This window comes from Nerophis lumbriciformis, linkage group LG04, assembly GCF_033978685.3.
Source record: "Nerophis lumbriciformis linkage group LG04, RoL_Nlum_v2.1, whole genome shotgun sequence".
Lineage (NCBI taxonomy): Eukaryota > Metazoa > Chordata > Actinopteri > Syngnathiformes > Syngnathidae > Nerophis > Nerophis lumbriciformis.
The window spans coordinates 35,286,254-35,313,878 of NC_084551.2; the positions used below are offsets into that span (position 1 = coordinate 35,286,254).

The 27,625-nt window shown below is 38.7% G+C and overlaps 1 protein-coding gene across 2 annotated transcripts; it reads left to right on the top strand.

Moving 5' to 3' along the window:
- Nucleotides 1-471: 471 nt before the first annotated feature.
- Nucleotides 472-27,609, top strand: colq (collagen-like tail subunit (single strand of homotrimer) of asymmetric acetylcholinesterase). 2 transcript variants are annotated; one of them, XM_061953575.1, is made up of 17 exons: nt 472-672; nt 1,351-1,460; nt 3,685-3,771; nt 7,951-7,995; nt 8,159-8,185; nt 8,826-8,897; nt 10,964-11,026; nt 11,107-11,133; nt 11,201-11,245; nt 11,343-11,378; nt 11,457-11,537; nt 12,357-12,453; nt 14,978-15,108; nt 22,986-23,105; nt 23,175-23,316; nt 26,249-26,351; nt 26,459-27,609. In XM_061953575.1, exons 1-17 carry the CDS (start codon nt 561-563, stop codon nt 26,526-26,528), a joined length of 1,368 nt encoding a protein of 455 aa, XP_061809559.1. In that variant the 5' UTR covers nt 472-560; the 3' UTR covers nt 26,529-27,609. The 2 variants fall into 2 exon arrangements, with proteins under 2 accessions (XP_061809559.1, XP_061809566.1); XM_061953582.1 differs by having other exon boundaries at nt 23,190-23,316.
- The last annotated feature ends 16 nt before the right edge of the window (nt 27,610-27,625 follow it).

Below are 27,625 nucleotides of genomic sequence, written 5' to 3' on the forward strand. Positions count from 1 at the left end.
TGCCGATTTTTCTATTAAGAGAGAGTATGTTTAACCAGAAGTATATACTGCTCTCACATCCCCCTCAAGAGCCTTTGTGGAAAAGCAGATCATTTACAGTATTTTGGCAATAAAACCAAAATAAATGCCATGCAGTAAAATGATAATACACTAAATACAGTAAGGGAAAATAGTCTCTTAGAATGCTACTAATGTAATTAAATCCGCATGAGATGTCCTGCTTTCGATGTGTTGTATTAAGATAAACTGTCAAATGACTCAAAATGTTAAGCCGCCCCTGAGAGGAGAGTGGAAACAACAAAGGCACCCCCTGCAGTAGTAGAGATCTAATAGTGGCACCCAAAAGCAGCTGGTATGCTGCCTCCTGTAATTTTAGCGCACACTGATGCGGAGGAAAGATTTAATGGGCACTGGCGGACATGCCCCCTCGCGAGTGCGTAAGGATACAGAGCAGGGAGGCAGAGAGGGAAGACGGGAGGTGAGACGCAGAGAGGAAGAAGGCACTGAGGAGCGAGTGAGAGGGCTGCTTTTGCTTCACAAATAAAGTCAAGAAAGCAACTATGAACAGCAGCATGACTCCTCCAGCACATGGACTCCTTTATCTGGTGCTGTGCTTTTACTGTGGCCTGGCTCAGTCCTCCTTCCTGGACAGCTTTATTTCATTCCCAGCAGGTAAGAACACATTATCATCCTTGTTTCTGTTTGTACATTAAGTGTGTATATACTGGCAATGCATGCACACTTGCACAAATTAATGATATCCAATGTGCTTTTACAATTTTTAAAGAAGCAATATGTTAATTTATGTGGTTTTGCATCAAGCCATGCTCTTGCTTCCTACCAAATTGATATGGAAATCAGATGTCAGTATGATGCAGTGCATGGTCTACAAGCACAATAATGAGCATATTGTTATATAAATACCTCGCCTAAGCTGAATTATTTCTGCAGTCTCTTGCATTGGATGTCACTAGAAGGTGCAGGTGTCCCTAATGAAATGCTCTTGTAAACTACACTTGTTATGTTGTTATTGTGGCCCATGAGGTTGGACTGGAAATGCCTCTATAAATAGCCGATGCAGCTCCGGTCCTTCAGAGAGTGGTACCTTGTGTCTGCTCGAGGCTTGAGGAACTCTGTTGGACGAGTGTCGTCACCGTTTGATAGTTTGCACCTGTTTCCTGCATGCTAACTGTTTGTAGTCGTCCCCTCCCTGCCTGCTAATGCATGTTTTGCTAACAAGATCAATGCATTCCACTTTTTATTGGTACTCTTGATGTGTTTTTGTTGTTGTTGTGACCTGTCTTAATGCCTGACACACTCCTTCACTCCCCTCCTTTGCACCTTGCACAGCGCTCACTCCCCAGGAGCAGGAGAGGAGCTTCAACCCATGCTGTTTGCTGAGTCCGCCTCCACCGCCGCTCTTCCCTCCACCCCCTTCACTTTGGCGCCGCTCCACTCATGTGAGTCAAAGTCATGTGACCGCCATTTTATTATGGAATATCGGACATGCATCAATGTTGATATGTCCTTGGGTCTCACACAACTGCTTCCTTTTAACCCTTGAGCCAGAGAGACTTAATGACACATGATGTGGTATGCTTTGGATCGTGGTTGATACATAGATATGACAGATTCCTTTTAAAAAGTTCTTTATTTATGCCTTTTTTGTGAATGTTCTGTATTAACAACACAGACGGTATGGGTGGACTACATAGGAGGTAGTAACAGATTATTATATTTATATAGCTCTTTTCTCTAGCGACTCAAAGCGATTTTACATAGTGAAACCCAATATCTAAGTTACATTCAAACCAGTGTGGGTGGGCACTGGGAGCAGGTGGGTAAAGTGTCTTGCCCAAGGACACAACGGCAGTGACTAGGATGGCGGAAGCGGGGATCGAACCTGCAACCCTCAAGTTGCTGGCACGGCCGCTCTACCAACCGAGCTATACCACCCCAAAAAAAACCAACTAACTTTTAGGTAAGAAGTATTGTATGAAAAAAATACAATACAATGTAGTACAAACAATTACAATAGTTTTATGAAGTAATGTAGTAATAATGTATAGCATTTACCTTGGATAGTCAAACACATCAGCAGCATCTTCATATTTTTATGCATTATTGTCCACCGTATAGATATTTAGATATCTTGGCCGGTGTTAGATTCATTTTGCGTCAGTAGGGTGCAGACAATCAGTAATATGCTTAAATTACTTTGCAAGTTGGCGACACGCTCGGTAATGTTTTTGATCTTTTTTTTTTTTTTAATCCAATGAATATCTTTCATTATTTCCAATTGTTGGAAAACAAAGTTATGTCGATTTCTAGCTATAAGCTAATGCTAGTCCGTAAGACCAAATGTTTTGTTCGGATCTTACAGAGTTCACTGTGACATTTGCTACGCCAACTAATGGCAGGGATGCCTATACCTCAAATGTTTGTTTGCAACTTAAAGCATGACAATTAGCCGAGGGACATCTTTTATCTCAAAACATTCCTAAGTTGAGGTACCGCTCTACTTGTGCGCAAGGTCACTCCACAATGCCAAAATCATGATTGCAAGTTTTACCACCTGAGACTTACATCTCCCTCCTTTGTGTGTAGGTCGATGGCATATGATGTGGTATGCTTTGGATCATGGACAGTTCCTTCCCCATTGATATTGTAGATACATGTCAAAAGATGTGGTATGCTTTTGGATAATAAGCTGCTCTTACCTATAGGTAAATTGATAGACGTCACATGATTGGTATGCTTTGGATCTAAAACAGTTCTTTCCCATGGATACACTATATAAGATAGGTGTCAAGTGATGTGGTATGCTTTGGATAAAAACATTTGTATTTTTTATTGAATTAATTAAATGAGAATCCTTAAGAATATGTCGAATCATAATATAAATATTATAAAAATGTGTCAAACGTGTATGTGGCCCTCAAAAGCTTGGAATTAAGTGTGCCATTAAATTATATTTGTTCTTTTCATTTTGACAGAAAAAAAGTTTATGTACTGCATGAAAGTGCGTAACTTCTGATCATCATATCTGATCATACAACAAGTATATTATTATATACTGTATCGCAAACAGTTTTTTGTAAAAACTAAATATCTGTTCATTACCTTGACTTATGATTTCAAAGCAAGTCAGCCATCAATTTGTAGGTAAAAAAAAAAGTGTAATAATCAAATGCAAATGCAATTGTGTAATATCAAGAGGCAATGATACTTTTCCATTTATTTTAGGACTGTCAAAATATATTTTATTCAGATTAATCACATTTTGGAATTTGGATTAATCATGTTTATTACAGGTGATTACTTACTTGCATAAATAAGCTTAAGAGAAGCAAAAGCAATTTTATTGTCAGATTGTCACCCAGGAACGTTTTACTTGAATGCGTATCATTTATTTGTTGTGATTAATCACATGATTAACTTGTTAATTTTGACAGCCCCTATATATATATATATATATATATATATATATATATATATATATATATATATATATAAATACCGGTACTGTGTATGTATATATATATATATATATATATTCACTGTTGCGAGTGGTCTTCTGAAGCAAGCCATAACTGCGATGTAGCCCTCAATGAAAACTAGTTTGAAACCCCTGCTATAATGTATCATATTAATGTATGAAATTGACACTTTTTGTACCATTAGGACGGTGAATCTAAGTCTGGACCTAAAGACAAAAGTTCCTCCTGTGTCCGAGGACCCCCTGGGCCCGTTGGCCCGCCTGGACCTCAGGTAAGTGCTTGCAAATTATCATTGCAGCATCCCAACTCCAAGTCCTGCCTTTGGACTGAGGAGTGATTCACATTACCGCCATCTCCTCCTCAACAACCTGAGTGTTCCTGCAGAGGAGGCAGGACGGGTGGGCTTCTCTGCGACCCTCTTCTCATGCATGGAACACAGCAGCCCATTAACGCGCCACATTTAGCCACAGACATAAATAGCCTTTTTCCACTGGCGGTCCGCAGCGTGGCTCATGTCATTTTTTGAAACTCGATGAAGAGTTGTCAGCCTGGAAAAGGTGTACTACTGGCTTGCGTACATTCCGGGGATTACCAACCCATGCATGTGGCCATGTGCCCACTTGGCTGATGGAAGCTTGTAAAGACTTTCCGACAGATTTGATTTTCCTTTTAAAAAAAAAAAAACACTCACAAAAAACAAGTAAATGATGAGCAGATTCTGTACACATGATGAATTTATTAGTCATTGTTTTGTTGTGGTCAACCACCGTGGGCTGCCTCAGCAGCATCAGGACTGCAGCAGGCACTTCTTCAATCAATAGTTATCTCTCAACCCTTAATTAAAACTGCAGCTCCCTTATCCACATGCAGACTGGAGTGTAAATGTATTTGGAGAAATGAATTACATTTTATAAAGACCAGCAGTTTTTGAAGTGGAAGGTGCCCCTTCTCCTCGTGGTGCCAGAGCTTGAGAAAAATTAAGAAAATGTATTTATTAAAAAAACAAAAACCTTGGGTAAAAAACATATTTTTTTAGTTCCTCTGATTAAAGAAGAGATTTGGAAATCGAAAATGATCTACAATACTGTAGTACCTCAACTTACAAGCTAAATTCTGATGGAGCTCTTAACTCAAAAACACTTGTATCCCAAAACAACGTCGCCCATTTAAAATTAATTAAAATCAATTTAATTGGTGCTCCCCCTGTCTCCCAAAAGCACAATTTTAACATGTAAGGTGCCTTTTAAATACAAAAATAAACTTTCAGATAAGACATATTGTATAAAAATACAATATAATGTTCTACTAACAACTGCAGTAGTTTTTTGAAGTAATGTAGTAATAATAATGTACAGTATTTACCTTGGTGAGTGGACTTCTACGGTATTTCCTTCCAGCTGCTTCTCCGTCAAACACACCATCAGCACCTTAGGGCATTCAATCGATCGTAACTGGACTGTTTGGTTTGTCGTAGAAGACGTTTGGCCTCTCAGAGTAGACTTCATCAGTTCTATGCTCATAGAGTGAGATCGTTCAGCTCTTACCTGAGGTCCAGAAGGGTCAAGGGGCCCAGGGGGTCAAGGGGCCCAGGGGGTCCTTGGACACAGGAGGAACTTTTGTCATCAGGTCCAGATCTGACCAATCTAAGTCTGTGAGCACGAACTGATGAAGCCTACTCGGATGAGCAGCGAAACGTCTTCGAAGACAAACCAAACAGTCCAGTTACGATCGATTGAATGACCTGAGATGACAATGACCTGGATGAATGAGAACATTCATATACACACCATCAGCACTGTTTCCATATTTTCATGGATAAAGGTCCGCCATTTAGAATTGATTATAACATTCTTGGCTTCCGTCCATTCGTTCTCATTCTGCTTCTGTATGGTGCAGACTAGCAGTGCTCCAATTGTTTCACCAAGTTGGCTACACGTTCGGTCATGTTTTTCTTTTTTCTTCTTTATTCAATGAAGATGAACAACTTCTTCTTCTCAGCACTGTCCTTCACACGTCCTTCCTCCCCATGACTGGAAAACAAAGTTTTGTCTATCTCTAGTTATAAGATTATGCTAGCGAGTAAGACCAGATGTTTTGGTCGGATCTTACGGTTTTCACTGTGACATCTGCTATGCCAACTAATGCGGGGATGCTTGTAACTCAAATCTTTGTTGCCATTTAAAGCATAACAATTAGCAGAGAGTCAGTTCTTATGTCAAAACACTCTTAAGTTGTGGCCTTCTTAAATTGAGGTATCGCTGTATTTAGAGGCGCATGTAAAATGAATGAATAACATTGCATTACAGTACTTATACAATTTAACTGCAAACTTATTCTTAGCCCCTTCCTGCTCTTTCACTGATAAGAACAAGATAAGAATGCATATCCTGTGGCACTCAGTGTAAATTAATTGGTCTTCAAAGGAAGATTTACTGGGTTCCAATCCTGTCGTAATAAAGTGTTTTAGTTATGTAAAATGTATTATTTTGCACAAAAAAAAAATCATTAAAGAATTTCTACCCAATTCTTTTCTTTTAGTCAAAAACATGCCTCTAAATGAACTAAAATTTGAGTCAAATAGTATAATCATTGTGTAAATCTGGTTATTTGGGTTTCGTGCTGCTTAAGAGTTATTAAAGGCTCCTCCCACAATTTATGGGACAGCATCAAATCCTTTGCAATGTATTATTGCCCATCTGTCACGTATCCGTGACTTTGATTTGGGCTCATGTGTTCAATGTCCCGAGGAGGAGTTGGTTAGAGTACAACACCTGGTTTTAGCCCACTTTGTTTTCAAACATGCGTCTTTGAAGCTTTTCTGTATGGCGTAGGGGTCACTATTTGGGGAATTTTGAAATTATCTCTTCAGAACCGCTGAAATACAAAAAAATACTATGTTTAATGCGCTTGCGAATTTTGGTGAGTTGTCATGCATGGTAAGGCCCTCAAAAGTGCAAAGAACAGCTGCAATGAAAATAAACATTGTTTTTATAACAGGGGCTTCGCACTTGTATTATTATGTGTATTTATTATGTAAAGAATGATATAGGCCACGCAGGGCTGTCAAATGCATTTTTATAAAGGGCTACACAGTGGGCCGCGTATAAATGTGAATATATTAATTTAGTGACACATATAAATTTAAACATAAAACAATAGACTCGTTACACATTTTGCATTGGCAACTTATATGTTTTACTAACAGATTGATGGATAACTCCGAAATCATAAGTCAAGGTGACAAACAAATAAAGTAAAGTACTTATTTTTGATAAACCAAACAAAAGGCATGGTCAGATTTTAATTTTTCATTTCATTTTTATTTATCTCCTTCATTGATGTGCATTTTTGATCAATAGACAATTAAACTCTAACAACAAAACACATATTTACACACCTATGCTTGAGAAGGAACAGGATGAAGAAAATCTTATATTTCCTGCCCCCTTCAACATAATAAGTAGTTAATGGATAGTCCAGATTCACAATCATGCAAACCAAACAAATACATCCAAATATAATGAAAACAAACAAAAAACACACAAAAAAAACAACAAGTGCAAAAACTTCATGAAGTACAAACCGAACAAAAAAAGTAATATACACCTCACGGGATGATACAAAACAAATACAAAACCAGACAAAAAATAAGTAAAATAATAAATATAAAGTAAAATGTAGACACTGACGGCTGTTCATATGATCTTATTGTTCTGTATTTATATATTTTTTTCAATTGGAATATATTTCTACAATCTTTTCTCTCATTGTAAAGAGAATTCCATAGTTTAACCCCCACCACTGATATACACATTAGTTTTAAAGTTGTCCTTGAATACTGATGTTGGAAATGACCTTTTCTTCTATGCTCTTCATTCTCAGAAGTGATGACAAACATTTTTTGTAAATTTGCTGGTAATGTTTTACTTTTAGCCTTAAACATAACACATAATGTCTGTAACTTTACCAGCTCCTGTAGTTTCAATAAACCATAATTAATAAATAGTATGTTAGTGTGTTCTAGGTAATCTGCTTTATGAATAATCCTTATAGCTCTTTTCTGTAGTTGATACAATGCCTTTATGTTACTCTTATATGTGTTCCCCCACACTTTCACACAGTAGCTGATATATGGCAATATAAGTGCACAATACAATCTACGCATTGCCCTATAATCTAACACATATTTTACCTTATTTAATATAAAAATAATTGAGTATAGAAATGATGTAATTGCATGCAGTACATTTTATTGTCAAAATTGAAAGAACAGATACATTAAACCAGAAAGGGATGTTTCCAGTTTTTCGCAGGCCACTTTAAATGATGTGCCAAATCTGAGTTTGACAGCTGTGATATAGGCTAATCAGTGAGGTCATATAATTTTAAAACCACTGATTTACACAAGACAATTATCCCTAAAACGTGTGTACATTGTTTTACACTACAGGGTCCACCAGGATTACCGGGCATTGGAGGATCCAAGGGAGAAAAGGTAAATATACTTCTATACTCGAGATGATGTACATGATATCATGTGCTCATCGTTTTTGTGAGCTAAATTTGTCTTGGCCTGCAGCCCAAGATGCTGACAGATGCTAGTTTGGAAATGCATTAACGGCGTCTGTCCTTGTCCCTCCTTCACATCCTGTTGTCAGGGAGAAATCGGAAGACCTGGACAAAAGGTGAGCGTCTCCAATTAATCACCAGGTATTTGGCGCTAAGTGGATTTGCAAAAAAATTAGATTCAATGTCAGCGGCTGCTTTGCTTCGTGAGCGAGCGCATCCTTGACAGGAGACGGTGAACACGCTGAGGTTGTCTGCGAACGATGCTCGGGCTGCATTGTGGCTCAAAGTCGGCTGCGTTGCTGCGGCATGGCACCCTCGCTCTATGAAAAGAAAAGCTCAGGTGTTTTTGGGCACCCCAGGTCAAAACCTCAAATGATCCCTTCATGTGTGCCGAGCTGTAAAAGCGGCCTCAGCGGTGGTCTGAGCGAGTAGCATTTGCAGCACTGCAGTGCAATTTAGCTTAGTGCTTCAAGCCCAGGTCATAAATCATTTTATTTCCCACAAGCACCGGCCCCTGTTCTATACACAGACTATCATTTAATTAAAGAGGGCAAAGTGACAGCGCTCGTTAAAGTCATCCCTCCTCGACATGTGCAGGAAGGAGTACATGGTGGGGAGTACTGGCTACGTTTTGAATACTGAGCAGCAAACACTGACATTTGGATTTCATTCATGCCGCTTCCCATAAATGGCCTGATTGATCAAAAGTAGATGTTTATTAGGTGTTTGTTTCATAAAAGTCATTTCTCCTGTCAGGGTCGAGCGGGTCCTCCTGGACTTCCTGGGAAGCATGGAGCTGTTGGATGGCCAGGACCAAGTGGGCCCAAAGTGAGTAAGTCAGATCTCTTACGCAGATACTCTTTGTTTATGACAATGCAAACAAAGAAATAGGTGGCTCTAAAAAGTACTCGTGGAGGTGACCAAAAACATGCGGAGATGTCATTATAACGAATGTTTTATTTTTATCCGCATGTTCTGAGCTCCTATTTACATGCCAGTGTCCCGTTGAGCATATGAGCTTCCATATCTTAAATTCCCACGGCGTATGTCATGTTACAGCCGACCCTAGTTCATCGCAGTTAATTGGGGTGGCATGAGTCAGATGGTAGAGCGGCAGGCCAGAAACTTTAGGGTTCTTGGTTCGAATTCAGCTTCCGCTATTCTAGTCACTGTCGTTGTGTCCTTGGGCAAGACATTTCACCCACCTTGCTCCCAGTTCCAGCCACACTGGATTAAATGTAGCTAAATGTAGATAATAGGTTTCTCTATGTAAAGCGCTTTGAGTCACTGCAGTAAAAGTGCTATATAAATATATAATTCACAATAATTCATTTGGTACCGCGATAAACAAGTTGCCTCATTAGTAAACAAATATTTTTTATATTTCAATCAATCAATCAATAAATGTTTATTTATATAGCCCTAAATCACAAGTGTCTCAAAGGGCTGCACAAGCCACAACGACATCCTCGGTACAGAGCCCATAAAGGGCAAGGGAAAAACTCACCCCAGTGGGACGTCGATGTGAATGACTATGAGAAACCTTGGAGAGGACCGCATATGTGGGTAACCCCCCCCCTCTCTAGGGGAGACCGAATGCAATGGATGTCGAGTGGGTCAGACATAATATTGTGAGAGTCCAGTCCATAGTTAGAGCACTAAAATGTTTCTGAACTTCTAAATGTGTTTTTTAAAACATAATTAAAGCCCTTTAGACATGACATAACACCCTATATACTTGAGTAAATAAATAAAGGCAATAAAGTAGCCTTAAGTGTGTTCTACTGTAGATTACTGTACTCACCGGTCACCCGCTAGATCCCTCAAACGTCATTGCAATGGTTGTCACCCGGCCACTACAACAAATCCACGTTCATGTTGAAATACTTTGTGGGTAATTCCTCCGAGTTAGAACTGGGCTTCCATGTGCTGAAACCACAAGTATAAGTTGCCATGAACATTAGCTGTGTTGTAACTTGTTAGCATTCCGTCTTATTAGCAATGCGTGTCTGCGTTGTCATTTCACATGCTCACCCCAAAGCTGTGTTATGATGTCGTAGATTAAATTCATCAAGAGTTGCTCTTCACTTTGCCCGGACAGTGCATGCCACGTCTCGCTGTCATCTTTTGATATTGTTCGCGTCAACATCTCACCGATGTGGGGATGTGTTATTGATGAGGCAGGAATTGCAGATATAGTCCATCAAAAAGTTGCTCTGCCAAAAGTTGGTCAACTCATGGTTGTCACGGGGAAGATAGCGTGGAGATCAGGGTTCACCCTTAAACCGGAAACGCAAGTCCAGCTTGGTAAATATATTTGTTGATTGCCACAATATAACTAAATAATTTTAAAATAAGACATAGTGCACTGTGATACATCCATCTATCCATTTTCTACCACTTGTCCCTGTCGGGGTTGCGGGGTCGCTGCAGCCTATCCCAACTGCACTCGGGCGGAAGGCGGGGTACACCCTGGACAAGTCTCCACCTCATCATAGGGCCAACACAGATAGACAGACAACATTCACACTCACATTCACACACTAGGAACCATTTAGTGTTGCCAATCAACCTATTTCATTTAATTTAGGCCAAAAATATATAGAATGTGCTAACAATGGGTTTTTTTTTTAAGTAGAAAAATCTGCAATGTAGTGAAGCCGCGATATTTAAAGCGCAATGTAACAAGGGACGACTGTAATCTTCTTTTGATAACAAACTAGTTGAGATTTAATCAACAGTGTCTCTGCTGGTTGTAGATGGTACAGCACTCTATTTTGCTTCAATTGCCTAAAAAGGCACACATAATTCCACACCATTGAAATGATTAGCAATCAACCAATTTTGTGATTATTCTACCTGGCATTTTTGCTCTTATTATGTTTCTGTGTCAGGGGGAGAAAGGTGACCCAGGCCTGATGGGTTTACCTGGAGGCAGAGGACCAATTGGACCAAGGGTACGTGATATGTGCACAGCCTTTATAAATTAGTATTTGTTTCCTCATTGTGCACATAATATCTGCCATCCATATTTCAGGGTTTACCTGGGTACAAAGGAGAAAAGGTATGCTGCCCGTCGAGTGAGTGTGATTATTGACAGTAAAGGTGTAGTAAAATATTTGTTCAATCAGGGTTCAAGAGGAGAGCATGGTGAGAATGGCCTAAAAGGTGACAAAGTGCGTACATATTCACTATATTTTATACAATTATAGAGTATTTGCTGGACAATTGTATTTTATTTACCTTCATGAGCTATATTGTTTGTCTCTGCAGGGGGCAATCGGTTTCCCTGGAATGCTTGGACAGAAAGTGAGCAAAAATATAAGTATTTTTTTTTCCTTTTACATTTTTTAAATAATTATTTCATTTGATGCATATTTTTTTCAGGGTGAAATGGGTCCAAAAGGAGAACCTGGTGTCTCAGGAACCAGAGGACCCACAGGTCGACCAGGGAAGAGAGGGAAACAGGTGAGGTGTTCCTATAATATAAATGGTTTAAATTATTATTTTAATCATTAAAAATATTCTTAAATCATACATCAATTGCATTTTGGATTGTTTTTGTTTTTAAACTATTCAATTAAATGCATATTTAAACATAAATACATTTTTGCTTTAGGCAAATGAATGTAAAAGCTACAGTCAGCAATGTTAGGATTCCTAGCATCACAGCTAGCGCTAACACACAACAATGTGTACTGTACAGGCTGGTTAGCAATAAATATGGTCTTCTAAAGTACAGTAAGTTGACCCATTAAGTTGTATTTTTATTCTGTTTAATTTCTGCTTTATTTTGTACATTCAAATGAATAAAATGCATGTAAAAAATATTTTTATATCTCTACCGAGTTTTTGATTTTTTTTTAGCAACATACTAAATGTAATTAAAAAAAAATACAATGTTTAATAATAATACGGTCACAAAAGTATGGTGTCTAGGCTGGTCCACTTTTATATTAAACCACTTTTAAAGTAGTTCATCCAGTGTTGCCATGGCAGCAACAGACACTATTCTATTTATTAGAGGCCAAATAAGTTTTTGAAGTTTTTATGTACATGTATTGGTAAAATAATTACATATTGTTGCTTTAATACACCGTCTTGGTTCTTATTAATAGGATATAGGTCTATTTCTACTTTAATTTTTTTTCATTGGTCATTATTATTTTTATTTATGTGTTTAACTTACCATATAAGGTATGATATGGTATAGTATGGTATAAGGCTTATACCATACTATATACCAATATTGCCCCCCCAAGAGAAAAATGTTTTTGTATGTTCTAGGGATCAAAAGGAGACTCAGGCAGTGTTGGCCCAAGAGGACCTTTAGGTCCACAGGGAACTCCAGGACTTCCTGGTCCTCCTGGTTCTACAGCGACAGGTGAAAACGTGAACATCTTGCCTGAAAACTGTAACTCATGTTGGATATTTTTGAAGGGGGAATGCACTTTTGGGGGGGAATTTTGCATTTCTTTCACAATCTTAATGTGAGATAAGCACACATGTTTTTCTTTTTTATACATTCTAACTTGTAAATAAACTTTAGCAAATGTCAGCTAACACTGGAGCCATGGGGATTTGCTCTATTTCGCCTAAAAAGTATTCTAAAAAACATCAAAAAGCCTCTAATCTCCTTTTAAATACACACTGTAAGTATACATGTGAAATTCACAATAACATGCAATATTTGCGTATTTTGGTCATTTTAAGCATAAGGCGCCGTATTAATTTCACAGACGCATCACAACGTTCACTTTTGCCTTCAACAACAAGAGCAACTACTACTAATAATAGCAGACTTCATGAGAAACAACAAAGACTTATTTGAGACAAAGGATGACACAGAAGCTTGTATAGGAGTATAACATACGGAATAGGATGAGCTACAAATTTTGGAAGCTGTGTGCTAAACAGATGCAGCTTTAGTGATACGTTAAGCATCATATAGCAGTATTGCTAAGTGCTAAACAAGAAATACAAACTATGAACATAATTTAAAAATCACTTACTGTACAAGGTCTGCTCACACTGAAATGCTGACAGATGGGATTTTTATATCTTAATGTTTGGATGAAGAATTATTCATAATCCTAACGCAGGTAAAAAAAATTTTAAAAGGTAATAAATAAATGATAAATGGGTTGTACTTGTATAGCGCTTTTCTACCTTCAAGGTACTCAAAGCGCTTTGACACTACTTCCACATTTACCCATTCACACACACATTCACACACTGATGGAGGGAGCTGCCATGCAAGGCGCTAACCAGCACCCATCAGGAGCAAGGGTGAAGTGTCTTGCTCAGGACACAACGGACATGACGAGGTTGGTACTAGGTGGGGATTGAACCAGGGACCCTCGGGTCGCGCACGGCCATTCTTCCACTGCGCCACGCCGTAAACGTGTCTTTTTGGGTCTTAGAAATGGATCTCGACTAATGTCACGGTTTATGGTCACATCCTTTTACTATCCAGGTGAGAGGGATGATTTATAATCAACAGTAGAATAGAATAGAATAGAATATAAGAATAGAATGGACTTTATTGTCATTATTTTTGCATATAACGAGATTAAGGACTCCAATTTAAGGTGCGGTAGTGGGAACAAATATGGGAAGAAAAAAAAAAATTACACAAGAAGTAATAAAGATAAAACTAAGAATTGAAATAAATAGACTACTGTCCAATAAAAATAATAAGCAATCCTGTACAAAATACAAAATACTGTACAATATACAGAACAAGACAAGAGTACCGGAGTGATAACAATCGGTGTCGGATGTATTGCACTCGAAGGATAATATTGCACAGAATTCACTTTTATCAACTCAGAGGTGATGCAGCAGCAGCTCAGTATGTCAATAGCTGCTGCATCAGCTAGTTAGCTCTCTGTGACCATGGAGCCGCTAAAAGTAGTTCCTCAGTGTTAAATGATAAATGATAAATGGGTTGTACTTGTATAGCGCTTTTCTACCTTCAAGGTACTCAAAGCGCTTTGACACTACTTCCACATTTACCCATTCACACACACATTCACACACTGATGGAGGGAGCTGCCATGCAAGGCGCTAACCAGCACCCATCAGGAGCAAGGGTGAAGTGTCTTGCTCAGGACACAACGGACATGACGAGGTTGGTACTAGGTGGAGATTGAACCAGGGACCCTCGGGTTGCGCACGGCTACTCTCCCACTGCGCCACGCCGTCCCTAATACTTGGATAATATGCAAGTCATGACATGTAAATAGAGTATTGTTGGCAGTTTTGGGATGTTTTATAGAGTGCTCTATGGGTGTAGAGTACTCCTACTAACATTGTTAACCACCTCGTACTTGCCATACATTTCAAATTATTCACCCATCCATCCATCCATCCATTTTGTACCGCTTGTCCCTTTCGGGGTCGCAGGGGTGCTGGAGCCTATCTCAGCTGCCATTACAAATTAGAATGCATTAAAAAAAAGAAAATTATTGTCTCACATTGGGAGTGTGAATGACAGGCAACATTCCAAAAAACTGCAGTTCCCCTTTAAAGCAGAGTGACACGATGCGTCGTCACTTCAAAGACCGCAGACTACATTTGACACCAATGTTCCGCCTTGCATCTTCCTCTGCGCGCTCTCTGCTGTGGGACGGCGCGGGGCCAAGCGCCGTGTCAGCAGAAGGCAGCAAAGTCAGCTGGAAGCATTTGTCTTAGTGAGGGGTAATCTAATCTCCTGACGTGAAGCAAAATGCTAACGTCTTGACATCATGGTGCTGGAGTGGACTCACGGTCTTGTGTTGGAAACTTTTGACTTTCATGTTTATTGTGGTAGAAAATGAATAAATGGGTGTACACCTTCAGACAAATAGAGTCATTTAATCATTCTGAATAATAATGACTTGTCTCTTCTTTTTTTTTGCCGTCAGGACTTTACATGGTTGGTACCAAAGGTACCCGAGGACCACCTGGACCACCTGGAAAGTGTAGCTGCAGCTCACTAAGTGCTTCTCTTTTGGAAGATAATCAATCCAGAGGAAACTCTCTCAAAGTACCAGCGGTAAGATCAATATACTGTATTTGATAGAGCTGCACGATGAATCGACATCGAGGTTTTATATTACTGCGATAAATAACCGCAAGAGGCTGACTATTTTTATTTTTTTTCTCCGCCGTCCCCATAATTTGAGTGACAGTCTTGTTGGCCAATCAGAATTGTTGAGCCTTGCGCTCTTTGCCTCCTGGCCAATCAAAAGTGTTGAAAGAAACAGCAAGTTTGTGTGCGCTGCAGCCGAGGCAGCCATTACGTCCACTTGTTCCTTGGTAAACATTTTCAATGTTGACTGGGCCTGGGCCGATAGTCACTAAGTCAATCAATCGAACAATAAATGAAAATAAAGTCGAAATATTTTGCCGGCATCGATAAATTGCAATGTGAGTATGTTGGTTTTCTTAGTCTTCTGCTTCAAACAGGTAGAAAGAGGTCTCACTCTCTACATTGCTCTCAGCACCTGAGCATGTTTATTTACAGTAGAATTAACTGAACAGAGTGAGCCTTCTTTATGTCCATCCATCCATTTTCTACCGCTTGTCCCTTTCGGGGACGCGGGGGAGCTGGACCCTATCCCAGCAACAGTTTGGGGGAAGGTGGGGGTACACCCTGGACAAGTCGCCACATCATCGCAGGGCCAACATCATTGTGGTAATATATTAGCTTAAACCCGGTACTTTCATTATTTTATATTATGATTACATTACATTATAAACACTGTATCGTTTTTACCGGTTAATTCTTCAGTTTAAGAGCATGATTTGTATTTAGTATTTTTAGTTGGAAGAAACAAGAAATTTTGAAGCAAGATTCGTTTCATGAAGTCACTCGCGCTTTGGGAACTCAGAAACAGTAAACAGGAAGTGTCACAGAGCAATGGGAGGGGACACGCTAACAACCAATCAGTTAACAGTATTCACTGAGCAATGGGAGGGACACGCAAACAGCCAATCACGTAACAGTATAAACTGCACCTTTCCTGTTGTTCGGCTCTGTCCCAGTCCCAGACCGTAGTCAAGGACCGCAGGGGAGACTTTCCTTCCAGGGCTGATATTTTCGTCTGAGGCAACACCCTTCACTTTACCCGACAATGGGTCAGCTAAGCTCCGCATTCGAGTCGATTTGTGACAGTTCGGTCTCTCTATTCTTATTTCTGCAAGACACAACCAGACACATTAGCCAGTCGCCACTATTGCTCAACACACTGCCATTCTTAAAGGAGTACACACACACATACGCGACTCTCTTAACACTAGTTTGTTTGCTTGCGAGAAGAGAAACTGTAATATCTCAATATATCAACTCAATAACAGAAACGTGTCTTTAGTAGGGATGTCCGATAATGGCTTTTTGCCGATATCCGATATTCCGATATTGTCCAACTCTTTAATTACCGATACCGATATCAACCGATGCCGATATATACAGTCGTGGAATTAACACATTAATATGCCTAATTTGGACAACCAGGTATGGTGAAGATAAGGTCCTTTTTAAAAAAAAAAAAAATAAATAAAATAAGATAAATAAATTAAAAACATTTTCTTGAGTAAAAAGAAAGTACAACAATATAAAAACAGTTACATAGAAACTAGTAATTAATGAAAATGAGTAAAATTAACTGTTAAAGGTTAGTACTATTAGTGGACCAGCAGCACGCACAATCATGTGTGCTTACGGACTGTATCCCTTGCAGACTGTATTGATATATATTGATATATAATGTAGGAACCAGAATATTAATAACAGAAAGAAACAACCCTTTTGTGTGAATGAGTGTAAATGGGGGAGGGAGGTTTTTTGGGTTGGTGCACTAATTGTAAGTGTATCTTGTGTTTTTTATGTTGATTTACGGTAATAAAAAAAAACAAAAAAAACCAACGATACTGATAATAAAAAAAACGATACCGATAATTTCCGATATTACATTTTAAAGCATTTATCGGCCGATAATATCGGCAGGCCGATATTCTCGGACATCTCTAGTCTTTAGTTTTGTTGGTTTTAATGCACACAACATCCTGACACTTCTAATGTGTCGGTTTAATGAGTAGCTTCCCAAACTACTCTGTGTAGTGTTTAATATCTTATACACTACTGCTATCTAGTGTCTCGAAACTGCAACTACCTTCAAATCTACTTAATTATTTTATTACCTGAGCCGCGCTCATCCTACCTGGCTACCCGACACTCTCCCCACTGGTAAATTGCACCTTTGTTAAGTTGGAAATTGTTTTACTGTATTTATTGGCAGGCTTAAATAACTCATAAAAAGTATGAATATTGATTAATATAAAAAAAACGTATGTCATGATATAGTTTTCGGCCATATCGCCCAGCCCTAATATATGTATATATATATATATATATATATATATATATATATATATATATGAATGAATGAATGAATGAATGGGTTATACTTGTATAGCGCTTTTCTACCTTCAAGGTACTCAAAGCGCTTTGACAGTATTACCACATTCACCCATTCACACACACATTCACACACTGATGGCGGGAGCTGCCATGCAAGGCGCTAACCAGCAGCCATCAGGAGCAAGGGGTGAAGTGTCTTGCCCAAGGACACAACGGACGAGACTAGGATGGTAGAAGGTGGGGATTGAACCCCAGTAACCAGCAACCCTCCGATTGCTGGCACAGCCACTCTACCAACTTCGCCACGCCGTCCCTATATATATATATATATATATATATATATATATATATATATATATATATATATATATATATATATATATATATATATATATATATATATATATATATATATATATATATGTATATGTATATGTATGTATATATATATATATGTATTAGAGATGCGCGGATAGGCAATTATTTCATCCGCAACCGCGTCAGAAAGTCGTCAACCATCCGCCATCCACCCGATGTAACGTTTGATCAGAACTTCACCCGCCCACCATCCGCCCGTTGTTGTATATCTAATATTAATAAAAAAATTTAAAAAAAGGGTGAAAACTACGCGAATTGCACCTTGTGCAGACAAGATTTTTCGATCGGACACGGAGGAATTAGCGATGTAAAAGACCACGTTGGGACAAAAAAACACAAGTCTAATGCCGTTGCTAGCGATACAAGTGGAAAACTTTCAACGTTTTTCGTCGCCCAAACAGATTCTTTGGATGTGATAAATGCCGAAGTTTTATTTACGGAGGCAATAATTGAGCATGGACTTCCAATCGCACTGGCTGATCACATGGGACAGTTAATAATGTAATGCAACCTTTAAAAATCATTACGCGGTGATCGCGATCCCAAAAATAAACTTTTCTTGCATGATAATGTCCAGAAAAATTCGCTTTATATTACTATAGAGTCCTTTTAACGAATGAGTTTGATGGTTTATCACAAACCTTAAATGAAAGAAGTCCTTTGTTCTCCTGCACCGCATGCGCAATCCTGTCGGCTGTATTTCACAGCACGACATACTGTAAAAAGTGTTTATACTATTTATACTTTCAATTAACAAATTGAAGTCTTGTGAAAGGTTGACAGGATAACTGGCATTAACTGTCAAAATAATTTCAAACTATTGAAGTTAGCTTACAGAATAAACATGTCAATCAACCCATATGATTTTTGCTGTAATATTTTTGTTTTGAAAAGTCACTGTGACTGATAGAAAAGTGATGGTTTTAGCAACATTTTAACCTGTCTGAATGCTAATAGTCATTTTGCGTCGGGGGGCGAAGCCCTGAACCCTCCACCAGGACTTTGTCCTGGACCTACCGGGGCCTGCGGCCCTTGGACCCTGGCTACTAGGTTTTTCTGATTTAAAAGTTGGCAGGTATGGTGAGGTTATAAAGCTTTTGCCTGTTAAAGAAAGGAGACTGATCCAATGCACAGACATTCGCGTGCCACGCTGTCACGACCCAGACGCACACCAGTGCGCAATCATATGGGAGCCGCGCTGAGCGCACCTCCAAGCGCGTCTCGCTGCCGGCGACGGCCAGGTATGGGCCCACGCTCCAGCGCCATCCATTTTCAGGGCTAGTTGATTCGGCAGGTGGGTTGTTACACACTCCTTAGCGGGTTCCGACTTCCATGGCCACCGTCCTGCTCTCTATATCAACCAGGGTGAGCCCCACCCCTTTCATGAGCGCACTACACGCGGAGTGACCCCTGTTACGCGCCCCCGGCAACAGGGGTGGCAAGCAGGTAAGCTGCGCGGGCGGAGCGCGCGGAGTGACCCATGTTACGAGCCCCCGGCCACGGGGGTGGCGGGCAGGTAAGCTGCTTACCTGCTGCGCGTGACGCCGGCCGCGGCGAAAGCGGACGAGGCGGGGTGTCGGTGCGGTGGGCGCGGTAGTGACCCTGGACGTGCGTCGGGCCCTTCTCGCGGATCGCTTCAGCTACGGCTCCCGGTGGGGCCCTCTCGGGGGAAGGGGCCTCGGTCCAGGACCCCGGCGAGGCGTCCCTTCTCCGCTCCGTAAAAGTGTCCATCTCTTTTCTTTTTTTTTCTTCTGTTGTGGCATATGCAGCAGGTGCCTGCTCGTTTTTCGTATGTGGGTAACAACATTTAACTATGTATATATATTTCCGAATTGGTTTAACTGCCACCCGCAAAAAAAAAAAAAAAAAAAAAATTAATCCGCCCGACCCGACCCGCGAGCGGATAAAATCTTAGTTTTTTTAATTTCATCCGCCCGATCCGCGGATAATCCGCGGACTCCGCGGTTGTGTCCGCAAACCGTGCATCTCTAATATGTATATATATATATATGTATGTATTTATATATATATATGTATATATATATGTATGTATTTATATATATATATGTATATATATATGTATATTCATATATGTACGTACATGTATAAATTGTGTATGTGTGTACATATATGCCAATGTTTGTGTATATATATGTAAACGTGTGTATATATGCATATATGTGTGTGTGTGTGTGTATATATTTATATACACATATATATATATATATATATATATATATATATATAAATATATATATATATATATATATATATATATATAAATATTTATATATATACAGGTAAAAGCCAGTAAATTAGAATATTTTGAAAAACTTGATTTATTTCAGTAATTGCATTCAAAAGGTGTAACTTGTACATTATATTTATTCATTGCACACAGACTGATGCATTCAAATGTTTATTTCATTTAATTTTGATGATTTGAAGTGGCAACAAATGAAAATCCAAAATTCCGTGTGTCACAAAATTAGAATATTACTTAAGGCTAATACAAAAAAGGGATTTTTAGAAATGTTGGCCAACTGAAAAGTATGAAAATGAAAAATATGAGCATGTACAATACTCAATACTTGGTTGGAGCTCCTTTTGCCTCAATTACTGCGTTAATGCGGCGTGGCATGGCGTCGATGAGTTTCTGGCACTGCTCAGGTGTTATGAGAGCCCAGGTTGCTCTGATAGTGGCCTTCAACTCTTCTGCGTTTTTGGGTCTGGCATTCTGCATCTTCCTTTTCACAATACCCCACAGATTTTTAATGGGGCTAAGGTCAGGGGAGTTGGAGGGCCAATTTAGAACAGAAATACCATGGTCCGTAAACCAGGCACGGGTAGATTTTGCGCTGTGTGCAGGCGCCAAGTCCTGTTGGAACTTGAAATCTCCATCTCCATAGAGCAGGTCAGCAGCAGGAAGCATGAAGTGCTCTAAAACTTGCTGGTAGACGGCTGCGTTGACCCTGGATCTCAGGAAACAGAGTGGACCGACACCAGCAGATGACATGGCACCCGAAACCATCACCCAACCATGCAAATTTTGCATTTCCTTTGGAAATCGAGGTCCCAGAGTCTGGAGGAAGACAGGAGAGGCACAGGATCCACGTTGCCTGAAGTCTAGTGTAAAGTTTCCACCATCAGTGATGGTTTGGGGTGCCATGTCATCTGCTGGTGTCGGTCCACTCTGTTTCCTGAGATCCAGGGTCAACGCAGCCGTCTACCAGCAAGTTTTAGAGCACTTCATGCTTCCTGCTGCTGACCTGCTCTATGGAGATGGAGATTTCAAGTTCCAACAGGACTTGGCGCCTGCACACAGCGCAAAATCTACCCGTGCCTGGTTTACGGACCATGGTATTTCTGTTCTAAATTGGCCCGCCAACTCCCCTGACCTTAGCCCCATAGAAAATCTGTGGGGTATTGTGAAAAGGAAGATGCAGAATGCCAGACCCAAAAACGCAGAAGAGTTGAAGGCCACTATCAGAGCAACCTGGGCTCTCATAACACCTGAGCAGTGCCAGAAACTCATCGACTCCATGCCACGCCGCATTAACGCAGTAATTGAGGCAAAAGGAGCTCCAACCAAGTATTGAGTATTGTACATGCTCATATTTTTCATTTTCATACTTTTCAGTTGGCCAACATTTCTAAAAATCCCTTTTTTGTATTAGCCTTAAGTAATATTCTAATTTTGTGACACACGGAATTTTGGATTTTCATTTGTTGCCACTTCAAATCATCAAAATTAAATGAAATAAACATTTGAATGCATCAGTCTGTGTGCAATGAATAAATATAATGTACAAGTTACACCTTTTGAATGCAATTACTGAAATAAATCAAGTTTTTCAAAATATTCTAATTTACTGGCTTTTACCTGTGTGTATATATATATATAGATTTATATATATATATATATTTTTATATACACGTATGTATGTATATATACACACACGTATGTATGTATGTATGTATGTATATATATATATATATATATATATATATACATATACATATACATATATATATATACATGACATATATATGAAATAAAATAAAATGTAAGTTTGAGCAAAGCGTGTAGAGCTATTAAGGCAGAATGAAGTGCACCATTTAGCTGCAATTAAAGCTGCGGCTATCGATTATTTTAGTCATTGAGTAATCTATCGATTAATTTGTTAATTAAGCAGATAAAACACACTTTATAGCCCCAATGTGTATTTTAGGGAAAATAGTTTAAATAAACAAAACATTTTTTCTGACTACCATACTTTTCAATACACCTGTAACATTTGTGTATTTAAAATGTGTTTTATAATGCACATCATCAACATTGACCTAGTGCTTATAACATGTATGTATTAATAATAACGTGTGCACTCTAGTGCAGCGGCCGTGCGGAAACTACAATATGTCTACGTATTTAAAGTTCTAGGCACTCCATGCGGTCTGGATTTGATCATCTGTTATTATTAGTTACACTCATTAAACGATTAATTGAAGCTTTTTTGTAATCTAATTAATCAATTAATGTTTGCAGCCATAGTTAAATCAGCAGAGGCAATCCATGTTAAGAAAGCAATACAATTATTCATATTAAAGATGAACATTTTTCAGTATATTTCTGGTTACAGTAAGCCTAGTTTATCGCTGTTGATTGGTTCCGGGCCTGACTGTGGTAAATGTATTTCTGTCAAATAGTAATTAATAACTATAAACATAATATTTTCATAGCCAGATATAACTAACTGTTTACTACCTTCTAAATAAGTTTTTTCAATATGATGAAAGCACTCCAGACATGAAATACCATCCTGTAGTCACCTTTACACTCTTTTAATCTAATATAGTAATGCTGCCTGAGGTTGAGCCAATCAGTGGCCACAATACTGAACAGTGCACTCTCATTGGTTTGGTCTACTCTAGTAGCCTATACTACTGTAGTATTGATATTTTTAATTCATTTAGCCATTTTTATGCTTGAATATGATTAATTTAAGCCGAGCATAAGTAGAATGTGCTTTTATGGAGTGAATGTGTAACCTGAGATATGAACATCCTTTGACCTGATCATTAACGTACCAATGATGAATAATAATAATTGCAGCGTTGTGTTATTGTCTCAGATATTCGTGGTGAGTAACGAGGAGGAACTGGAGCGTCTTCAGGCGGAGAACGCTTTTGCATTCCGCAAAGACCAGAGAGCTCTTTATTTCAAAGACGGTAACAGCTGGTTTCCTGTTCAGGTTAGTGTTCTCCTATATTTAACAATTATTATACATCTTTTTTTGTTACGTAACTAATGTGTGTAAAAGACTTTCCCATTCCAGATGATGGCGTTCCAGTCCATGGAGAACCCGCCCGATGAGGACGGTTACTGCGGCGACGGCATCGTGCAGCGTTACAGCGGCGAGGAATGTGACGACAGAAACAAAGTGGTCACTGACAGCTGCATCAGTAAGTTGGCCCTTTCCTAACAACTAAGGAAGTGATTGTTACTTTACACAATGATGTCATCCCTTCTTTCGCAAGAACATTTGTGAGGCACGTTGGAAATATTTTGAAAATCACATAAAACATTTCTGACATTTATGGATGTTCAATAATTAATGTGTAAAAAATAAACCGTCCATCATCTACAATTAGAATTGTATCAAATTGTCATTTAAAAAAAAAAAGACTTTAGCCAGGAAGTATTTTTATTTTTAAGTCAACTTACAGTATTTTGATGAGCAGCAAATGTATTATTAATTTGAAAAAAATTACTGAAACTTTTATTATTCTATATAGTATATAATTTGAGTAATCATTAACTTATTTAATTATTGTATAATATCTATATATTAGTATATAATATTTATATAGTATTTGGATAATCAGGAACATTATTATTAAATATTGTTGTATTAATTGAAAAAAAAAATCACAGGATAATTTAATCGGTCCATATAATTTATAGTATTTGGATATTCAGGTGTTAATAATATTAATTCTTAAATTGATTTTTTTTAAATGTGTTATAAATGTATATAGTATTTGAGTAATCATGAAATATAATATAATTATTGTATTATTGTTTTTACTCATGGGAAAAACAAGTTGGTCTATATAATATTTATATAGAATTTAGATCATTTGAAAAATTCTTATTAAATATTGTTTTATAAATGTTTTTGGATAATTACACAAAACATATATTGGTCTTTATATTATTTAAATAGTATTTGAATAATCAGGAAATGTGTTGTTGTATATTTACAATATTTATGTAGTACTCTGATATTAAGGATTATTTATTATTATTATTTAATGTATTTTCAAGTTTAAAAAAGCTGACTGATTATTGGCTTGTATATAATATTTTCTCTAGTATTTGGATCATCAGCACATTTATTATTATCTAATATATTATTAATTTGAAAAAGAAAATCCCTGAAAAAATGTAGTGTTTTATTTATCGTTATTTAGTATTTGAACCACCAGGGAAATTATTTTTTATATATATATTTTTTTTTTTTAATCACAGAAAATATTTCAGTATATATTATATTCATATAGTATATCGATAATCAGGAGATGTATTATTAAATATTGTATTACTTTTGAAAAATTACAGGAAACATACTGGTCGACATAATGTTCATATATCGGCATACATAATATTTATATAGTATTCGGATAGTCCAGAAACTGATTAATAAATAACATTTAATAGAGGAAATGTATTGGCCCCTCTTTTCTATATATCAACTACAAAACCCAAAACCAGTGAAGTTGGCACGTTGCGTAATTAATAAATAAAAACAGAATACGATGATTTTCAAATCCTTTTCAACTTAACATTCAATTGAATACACTGCAAAGACAAGATATTTAATGTTCTGATCTTTGCGCCTATAACAATCTGGATGGTTCTTTTCCTTTTTGTTCCGGAGGACACGATGTTCACAGTTTCCAAAAACAATTTGAAATGTGGACTCGTCAGACCACAGAACACTTTTCCACCTTGCATCAGTCCATCTTAGATGAGCTCGGGCCCAGCGAAGCCGGCGGCGTTTCTGGGTGTTGTTGATAAAGGACTATACGTTGCACCTCACCTCCTGTTATTACTTTACCAAAGCATTGTTCAACCCATCCTTATGTACTGTTCCACATGTTTTTTCACTATGCTTTCTGTAACCAATCGGACCAAACTCGCACGCATTACAAACATAGCAGCTAAAATCTTCGGCCTACCCACACCCAACATTTCAGATTCAAACCACAGGTCCATCATTCGACTGGCAAACACGATAGTCTAGGATATCAGTCACCCACTACATCATCCCACTGCCATCAGGGCGCAGGTACAGAACCATCAAATTCCGGAGGGCCCGCCTCAGGAAAAGCCTGATCCCTGCAGCTATAGCCGCCCTTAACCAGTCGACCTGTCTGACAAGCCTGTAATGTGTTGGTCATGTATGATATCTTTTTGTTATTTTTGTTTCGTGATGTGTAATGTCTATTGTTTAAATGTACGGCAGTGAAAATGAATTTCCCCAACGGGGACCAATAAATCTAAATCTAAATCTAAATGGCTTTTGCTTTGCATAGTAGAGTTTTAACTTGCACTTACGGATGTAGCGACAAACTGTAGTTACTGACAGTGGTTTTCAGAAGTGTTCCTGAGCCCATGTGGTGATATCCTTTACACACTGATGTTGCTTTTTGATGCAGTCTGTCATATCATCGCTTACGCGCAGTGATTTCTCCAGATTCTCTGAACCTTTTGATGATATTACGGACCGTAGATGGTGAAATCCCTAAATTCCTTGCAATAGCTCGTTGAAAAATGTTGTTCTTAATCTGTTCGACAATTTGCTCACAAAGTGGTGACCCTCGCCCCATCCTTGTTTGTGAATGACTGAGCATTTCATGGAAGCTGCTTTTATACCCAATCGTGGCACCCACCTGTTCCCAATTAGCCTGTTCACCTGTGGGATGTTCCAAATAAGTGTTTGATGAGCATTCCTCAACTTTCTCAGTCTTTTTTGCCACTTGTGCCAGCTTTTTAGAAACATGTTGCAGGCATCAAATTCCAAATGAGCTAATATTTGCAAAAAAAAAAGTTTTCCAGTTTGAACGTTAAGTATCTTGTCTTTGCAGTCTATTCAATTGAATATAGGTTGAAAAGGATTTGCAAATCATTGTATTCTGTTTTTATTTACCATTTACACAACCTGACAACTTCACTGGTTTTGGGTTTTGTATATTGAAGCGTTAACATATCTTCCCTTACCTGGAATTGGTTTTAGTGTGTTACATTGTTTATTTGCTGTTTCTGCTGGTGTAGTACAGTAAATATATCTTTATAGTTGTATTCAACATGATCTTTGTGTTTCCACCACAGAATGTAAACGTGCCTACTGTGGTGACGGTTACCGCCATGACGGTGCTGAGGAATGTGACGGTAAAGACTTTGGCTACCAGACGTGTCATTCCTATCTGCCGGGGTAAGTCCCTCCAAGTACAGTACAGTACAGTACAGTATGAAAGACGAGGAGGGTGTTTTACATCCAACCAGGACTCACCGCAGTGTCCTCCTGTCTTTTGACCGCAGGTCATACGGTCACCTCAAGTGCACGCCGTTCTGCGCCATCGATTCCACAAGCTGCAAGTACTTCACTTGAGCCAATTTGCACCCGGATTTCTTTAACTGGGGACTCAAACCGGGAATATTTTTCATGGCAAAAAGAAAAGCAGCAGATGAACAAGAAAACTGCTGTGTACATAAGAAAGAAGCCCTCAGAGCGTTGTTGTTATGCGGAGAGGAAACTTTTGAACCCACACATCGGAAACACAAGGACAGCTGCACTTCGTCTTAAGCGGCCGGATTTAAGCCTGGCCTTCCTCATTATGCCTGAATGGACCCCGATCGGGTGCAGCGGCAGCCGCGCCAACCAAGTCCCCGCGGGAGACCTTCTCACTATTATCGTAAGAAAGAAGAAAAGTACTGTAGGAGCTGCTCCTCCTCGGCATCTGCATGAGGCATGAATCTCTTTACCTCTTAGTGCCAACACAAGCTTTTCTACTCTTAATCTGACGGTGACGAATCACTGTCTTTTTCTTTGAGATTCCAGTCAGGCCAGTGTGGTGCTTCTCTACTTGACACACACATTTGGACAACAACATCCAACAACTCAGGAACACAAAGCATCCCCTTCCCATAATGCACCCTTAATGATATGTGAAGGCTTGAAACTGTTATGTCCTTAAAGCTCTCAGTGAAGCTTAGGCCAGGCTGCTAAATAGACAACCAAACTGTTCTATGGTCCTAACTCTGTACTCTATTACCTCCAGTCCTTCTGTCTTACACTAGTCAACGTAGACGTTGAAAGAATTAGTCCACATAAGCTACAGTTAAGCCAAGGGAGATCTCCCCTTTCTACGTGTCAAATGTACAACAATCAAGAAGACTGTTATATCTTGTGTCCGCATGCTCGTGCTAATAATGTACTGTTAGGGGAAAAAAATCGAGTAAAAGTAGGTCATCGTCAGGCGTCTTAAAGGTAGAGGTGTGAAATACTGTAGGATAAAAACACGTTTGGGACTGTGCTCAATGTTCCTTGTGACCTTTGACCCCCGTGCTGTATACTGTATGTGCATGTAGTAATTCTGTAAGGTAATATATAAGTATGAGGAATTCAACTGTGTCGTTACTCTATGATTTATACCCATGTTCAAACAATTCAATAAAAGACTCTAAACATATCAGAAGATGCCTTAT